The sequence below is a fragment of the Harpia harpyja genome, chromosome 10 (assembly GCF_026419915.1).
Source record: "Harpia harpyja isolate bHarHar1 chromosome 10, bHarHar1 primary haplotype, whole genome shotgun sequence".
Lineage (NCBI taxonomy): Eukaryota > Metazoa > Chordata > Aves > Accipitriformes > Accipitridae > Harpia > Harpia harpyja.
This window is the reverse complement of record NC_068949.1, coordinates 45,191,756-45,199,255: the sequence shown is the minus strand read 5'-3', so window position 1 is coordinate 45,199,255 and position 7,500 is coordinate 45,191,756. Positions and strand designations below refer to the sequence as shown.

Below are 7,500 nucleotides of genomic sequence, written 5' to 3'. Positions count from 1 at the left end.
ATTCATCATGAATGCTTCACGTTAAAAACAATCCACGAGGAGCAATACTTAGCATTCCTAGTGCACAATTCATTGGAGAATTTCCGAGCAATTTACAAACATTAGCTCAATAAGCCTCACAACACCCATCTGAGATCAGAAAAAAAATAGGTAAGATACTCCTCTTCAGCCTGGCTGTGGCACTAAGGAGCCGTAAAGCTGGAGGCTTGCCCCAGCTACTGGCTCCCCAGCGCCTGGTGGTCCCGTACTGACATGGGCATCAGCTGGTCCTTGCACATCATCGCAGTCCATGCGGTGGAAGGTGTGCGAAAAAGAAGAGAGGTGTGACAGAAATGCCATTATGTTTAGCCTAAACTCAGTTGATCTGGAGATCATAAGCACCTTAAAAAAAAACCCAACGGAAACAAGGCAGATGATAAAATTAGGGTGAGGGCATGGCTTACAAAGACGCAGTTTCGTGGAGTCGCTGGTGGTGTCCCTGCAACAGTGTCCAGAATACCTGAGTTCAAGTGAGCATCTGAGCTAGGAGATCACGTCAACCACCGCAGAAATCCAGCTGTCTTTCAGCTCGACAACTAAAACCCCTTTACAGATTTTGGGATAGGACGTTTTAAAGAAATGTGCATTCAGCTGAACTGACAGCATTGATTTATTTATGCACAGTTTCAGTAAATGTAGTTGTTCCCTACTTGCCTCTCTGATATGAGAGATTGCTCCTTCAGCATTAGAGTCCTGTATTAATATTAGGGTCCTGCTCAAGGTTTAACTGAAAAGGAAGAGCTGTGATTAAAAGCAGCAGTTTATGATATAGGAATACTCCCATAATGCTCCTGTCCGATCCTCGAAGCTCCGCAGGAGGGAGCGCGATGCGGTGCAGCCACGGTCATACTTTCTGTTGGCCGCAGTTGGGACATGTCGGGTGCTGAAGAAGGGGAGAGGCACCTGGCTCACCTCTTGCCAGGAATGCTGTCGGCACATGGAAACTTCTGTGAGGTGTATACAGCGAGAATAGTCACGGTCACTTATAAAGATTGACATGAATAAGTAATAGTTGTTCATATTCTAAATGTAAAAGTTCTACCCAACCTCGCTGTTCACCCTGTATGGAATTGGGCAGCACAAGCTGCGGGACTGCAGCATCTGAGAAACTCTGTGTGAAAGAAAGTCCTGAGCCTTGCTTGTCATTACCTGTCAGTCACTAGCTGAAAACCAAACCCATAGAACATTTTTTAAATTATGAAACACGAAAACATAGCTATCTAAAGAAAAGAGGCGGCTGTGAACGTCCTCCTGTGCGAGGGCAGGACGGTGATGGTCTCCCCATCTTGCATAACCTGCAAGGTGGAGACATCCCATATCCATTCCTTGCTCCAGTACAGGAGACTGGCATAAGGGAGTTTGTATCCTTCCAAGCTTTTCCCCCTTCTGTAAGTGCTTGCTGTGTTCCCAGGAGGCAGCGTTGCTACAAAAACGGTTTATGGGGAGGTGCCTGGATGATAAGGGTTAGTCCTAAATAATTGCTGGTTGCCGCTCAGCAAAAATAAGCTGGATTTCCATCCCCTGGTAGAGTGACTCCTTACAGTTAAAGGCTGGCAGAGGTTGAAGAGGTCATAAGACAGGGCCTAATTTGCCATGTTCCTTTCCTTTCAAAAACAATGAGGGAACCGGGGCCTTGCCGGTGGGCAGATCCCGCCTGGATCTCCCTAGAGTCAGCAGGAGTTGGATCGAGTCCCTTTGAATAGCGAGAGTTTCCAAACCGGAGGCAAAGCCAAGTGTTTTTCAGAAGATTGATCATTCATTACCTTGGAATTTTTCGACATAGAGGTCATTACTGCTAATATAAGTTGTGAAAAAATAAAATGTATTAAAAAAATAGAGACAAATTCTCATCTGGTGTAAGTCATTGCCTTTGAAGTCAATGAGTCATTGAAATCAACTTTCCCACACCGAGCTAAGGATATGGCCTGGAGTCAATACATTTGTAGTTGTTGAAAAATTAAAAATATAAATTTGCCTTTCCCTGGCAATAATGTTCTGTTTATGACAGAGATTTTATGCTTTAAAATAAGTTCATTAACTAATAGGAAAGTAATATTTCACTACCAGTATTCTTTTGGGTATAACTATTTATGATTAAATTTTATTAAACTTTTTTAAAATTGGATTTACATTTTGATGAATCTAATAGATTTCAATTTTGTATTTTTATAGATTCTTTCTAAAGTTTTTCCTCAAGTGCAATCAGAACTGTTTGAAGAATGCAGGCAACCCACGAGACATGCGAAGATTCCAGGTACAGATCCCTCTTAAAGAATAAACAATATATAAATGACTTACATCTTCATCTGGAGCTTTTTAAAATGAAAAAACAGTATCAGTGCTTCTACTTAGTGTAGTTCTAATGCTGCGTGCCTTAAAAAGAAATCCTGATTGTATTTTACATTTCCGCCACTAACTTAAATGCTGGTTCTTGGGACTCGCCGAGTTCTGCAGTGGACTGGAATGGATCAATGCTGCAGCCAGTGGATCTCTCCTCAGAAAGTATTTCCTTAGTTTCCCTTCATACTAACACCTTGCGTTGTAGTGTGGTGTGTGCTCAGACCTGCAGAGGTTTTACGTATGTAGACCGAGTAGCATAATCTTACTAACAGACATGGCCACGAAGTGCAGTGAAGTTTGGATCTCACACAGGGGGTTTTCACATTCACAACTTGTAAATCCAACAGTGGTGGTCCAACCCACATACTTTTATTCCAATTGTGTTAGAAAATGTTTAATACTCCACTTTCTCCTTACAGCTTTTGAAATATCCTGTGGTGAATCATAACACTACAGAGAGACAGCTGACGTGATGGACAAATTATTTCCTCTGTATCTGGGGTCATTTGAAATGCTTGTTAGGAAATACATGCTTTTGATTTGAAAATATTTCACAATGATTCATGTTTGAGACTAATAATAAAGTAGTATTGAGATGTTCAGAACTTTCTTATTTTTGAGAAGAATAACTTGTGGTTAAACTTGATAGCAAAACATGTGACATCTGTTTTCATGCACAGCCAACCAACCGGTGAAGCCAGCACCCTTGAGCCAGCCAACAGAAAAGATCTGTAGCTGGAAAAAATATTTCTTCAAAACAATTGAGCCAAGCTTCCATTTTTCATGCATCTCAGCTTCACGTGGCATTGGTGATATTGATCCATCTGAACAGAACAGAAGGTCAAACCTGGAATGAGTGGAAATGTCCTCTTTGTCTCACCGATGACTAAATGAAGCATCAGTCATGAGTGATCTTGTGGTCGACAATGGAGCCAGTAGGCACTAGAAAGACTTTCCTGGGTCTCTTTAGCTAATCTCCCTGCCTCTCAGAAGGTTTAACTGGACTTAACAGTATGTCAGATCTTGAACAATATTTTTAACTGTTTTCACCGTCTCAGCACCTTTCTTTAGGTGCACTGCAGGAATAAGCCGATATAACAAAGCATAGCATGTCTACTTTCTTTTGCTGAACTACAGTATTTTCCCTTGGTGACTGACCTATATATACATGACAGAACAAAAATAGTTGTCATTTTTATATACACCTTTCTCTGCCTTTTCAATATACCGTGTTCTAGGAACCAAATCCAGAAACCTTTGCTGAAAATCACACTTGTACGTTTTGCAATAATTCTTGAAGTCTGCGAATCTCATTAAAAGTGAGAGCAGATAGCCCAGTGGCCCGGCAGCAGCTCTGCGGCCGAGGTGAGCGTGCAACCTCAGCACTCTCCAAAGTGGATGTTGACAAGAGTGAAAGTGTCCACTTCTGGGAGGACAAAGATAGGGAAGCAGAGCAGCCTGGCAGAGAACTGCCCTCGGGCTGTTCTAAAGGGTACCGCAGATGGCTGTCTCAAAGGAGGCAGGATACGCAGGAAAGGTGCTGTGATAGCTGAAAGCTAATTATGGGTTGTGAATAAGAAACAGGATCAGAGGTGATCCAAAACATAGAAGCAGACAAGAATTTTCTTCTGATGCCTTGGACCAGCTCTGTGCAAAAGGAGGCTAGTTTTTCATTAAGTGTTTGGGTATAGGAGCGGCGTGAGAGCCCTGGCAATCATTTTTGTTATATCCAAAAGTAAAATAAACGGAAGGCAAAAGCTAAAATTTGTACTAGGTTTCGCCGCCATCACCAGTAGGGTTGATAAGGCCTGACTTAGCCATTGACTTTAAGGACTCCACTAACGTTAAACCCCAAAGGAAATGCTGCAGCGATTACTTCGCTTAGAAAATCTGGAACCCACACAACGGGGCCCATGCTGGAGTATTTAAATAAGATGTAATTGCCTATCTGGGATAATAGTGATTGACCTACGAAGCCATGTTCCACATAAACCCGGGCGCATCTCACGGTTTCCTCTTTGGCTTGTGTTCATGCGGCATCGTTTCCGGAAGGAGTTTCACAACTCCATTGTGTAGGTGTTTTTATCGTGAAGGTTGTGCGTTTTGCATATGTTCCTTTTCCATTTTCTACTGAGAAGCAGCTGGAAGCCAAAGAAGGCCCTATCCATCATCTCTTCTATGGCCGGACTCTGAACCTGGACACAAGAATAGGAGCCTTTCACTCAAAAATAAAGGAGGAAATTCCATTGACATACCAGGGTCAATCACCATCCAAATGAACTTGAGAAGGGATACTTTTCATGGATTGAAAACACTTTCACTATTCATATTCAACTCGGTCTTTTCAGATGCAAAAAAGTTCATTATCAGACATTAAATGTAATTGTAAAACTGACCTGGAGATCATTTACTGAAGAAAAAATGGGGAGTTACGATGGTTCCTGATTTATTAAGCTTTTTTTATTTGGAATCCTCACAACCCTTCATTTGAAGACAGTCTCAAGTGAACAAATTTTAATTAGATAAACTATCTAATCAATATATCAACAGATCAATCAAAACAGCAGCTTTTAAAATGAGTGGCTAGAGGGGTGTTTCTGAAACTAATGGCTAGAAGAATATTTCCCTGAATTGAATTCATTTGTTAGCATAATAGGAGATTAAACTCTAATTAGTGTAGCAGGTTCTGAAGAGAAACAATTGTGAGTTAAAAATCACCAGTGTTAGCCACATAAACAAAGATGTATTCATAGTTGTCATTCACTTTGTTTAAAGCAAAAAGTAACAGGCTGCGATGTTGTTTTGTCTTAAAAGAAGATCTGATTCTGCATCTATGTTTGTGAAAATATGCAGGTTTTTTTTAAATTTTGTTTTTTGTTTTCTTTTTCAGGTTGTTGTATCAACAACAGTCAATGTGGATGGCCACGTGCTGGCTGTCTCAGACAACATGTTTGTACACAACAATTCCAAACACGGGAGGCGGGCTCGCCGCCTTGACCCCTCAGAAGGTACGGCCCCTTCTTATCTGGAAAATGGTAGGCACACATTTACATGTCTTTTTTTATTTGCAATGCTTTTTTTTTTTTTTTTTTTTTTTGCACCATACTTTATGTTGATACACTACTACATTTACTTTTACATAATTTCTTCTCTCATCCATCAAACCACCCATTAAAAAAGTCCATTAGTATTTCTCAGCCCTTGTCAACCAGAATACAGGCGCTTCTGAATTTGCTTCTGACTTCTTTCTTTATTTAATACTTACAGTTTTGCAGTCACAACCAATTTTTCATCTTTTTCTAATTTTTTTTTTTCAGTCTTGTTTTGCTTGCAGCTTTTTCTTGCTATTTAATTTGACTTGATTTTATTTTGGCTTGTCATATTCCTTGATCCAGAGGTACAGTCTCAGGTTATGTATGCAAGTTTAAGTGGATGGTAAAAACATGACCGAATCTGTAAAGAATTTACTGTGAGGTCAATTTCCTGTGGCTGGGCCTTACTGCAGATTACGGCAGGAGGGGGTTTGTATGAGAAAAACAGCATAAAATGTTTTTCTTCAGACTGACTCAATGTGATTGACTTCTTGCCTGAACTGCTAAAAGAAGATAGTCTGAGATGAAGAGGAGAATGGAAAGTGTCTCTGAAAATCCAGAATTGTGAAATACTATCTTTCTGGAGCCCATCAGCCTCCGAATCACTGGCACCCAATTGCAGCTGCGCTCGTACACGTGCACACATGTATTTATTCTCCCACAAAGCCCCAAATAATCATTTAGATTTAAATATCACTTTGTTCGCACTGTAAAATACACCAGCGTAAAGATACAAACTGTCTCTCAGGTAACCTGTTTTTTAATAAAATTAGAATAGAATAGGATAGAATAGAATAGAACAGAACAGAGTAGAGTAGAGTAGAGTAGAACAGAACATTTTCAGTTGGAAGGGACATACAATGATCATCTAGTCCAACTGCCTGCTCACTTCAGGGCTGACCAAAAATTAAATGCATAGGGGTCAAATACATCTCCAGTTCTTCAAGAGTTAGAATTCTCAAAACCACTGTGATTTGACGTATGGCTGCGTGGCCAGGCCACGCACATCAGTTTCCATGGGACTCCTCTTGCAAGTTGTTACTAACATATTGACAGGATCATGGCTTTTTACACTAATAAAATTAATTAAAGTTACAACAGAATACTAAGCTGCTAATACAATCATTGTCATTTTACATTTCAAATAGTATTTACCAATGGGCACACACAGAAATGAATGAGGCCAGCAACAATTATCAGAAGGAAATACGATCTAGACATCAAAAAATGGAAAACGATTTACAAATCTGCTGCAGTCCACACACACAAAACTAATTTGTTTTTCTGCATTAATAACTAAGGTATAAGAGAACAAAAATATAATAATTAAAGGTCGCCCTGAGCACCAGAGTCATTATGGTCTATGACGTATTGTTTATCTCTTTCATATGCACTGAAAGTAGGTGTGTGTTTTGCCTAGCAACCGTCACTAATGAGGTTCACAATTAAGAAGGCTGAATCCTCTCCCCTAGTCCTCTCCTTCCCCAGAGAGCGAGAACTAGCAACATTATAGGTTCAAGTAAGCATGCTCAGCCCTGTGGTGTTAGGTTTTAGTCTGGGTCCAAATTCAGCCTCTTCTAATGAGCTATTATGATCTTAGCAAAATACAAGTATTTATTTTTGTAAGCTGCATGAAAAGAATTTGACTCTAAGCAGAAAATATCACTTAGAAAAATAAAGGCCACTTTTACATGCTACAGAAAATCTACATAAACGTCACTAACCGATAGCTCCTTTTTGCGATATGGTAATTGATTTGCTTTATTTAAATGTTAAAAATAGAGTGCCAAATCCGCTTTGCCTAACTTCCCATAAACGCTCATTCAAGTAAGCTGCACCATTGCAAATGAATGTGAAAATCTGAGCGCTGCTTCTTAAAGTCCTACTTTTAATAACAATTATAGTAACTAAATAACTCAAAGCAAACACTCCCGTAATATGGCAGCAGACAATCAAAATGCCCTTGAACGTAGGAGAGAATGGCAGAGCCAGGGGCCCAAACACTCCGAGTTGAAAGTCGGTGGAATTC

The 7,500-nt window shown here is 40.2% G+C and overlaps 1 protein-coding gene across 16 annotated transcripts in view; it reads left to right on the top strand.

Moving 5' to 3' along the window:
* The window catches only part of EBF3 (EBF transcription factor 3), a 123,072-nt gene that overhangs the window by 74,895 nt on the left and 40,677 nt on the right, over positions 1–7,500 (top strand). For 9 of the 16 annotated variants that reach the window (XM_052799412.1, XM_052799411.1, XM_052799401.1 and 6 more), the window contains exons 7-8: positions 2,212–2,293; positions 5,270–5,414. In XM_052799412.1, coding sequence (XP_052655372.1) covers positions 2,212–2,293; positions 5,270–5,414 — 227 coding nt within the window. The remainder of the gene's footprint in view (positions 1–2,211; positions 2,294–5,269; positions 5,415–7,500) is intronic. The other 7 variants (XM_052799413.1, XM_052799404.1, XM_052799408.1 and 4 more) reach the window with 1 other exon arrangement.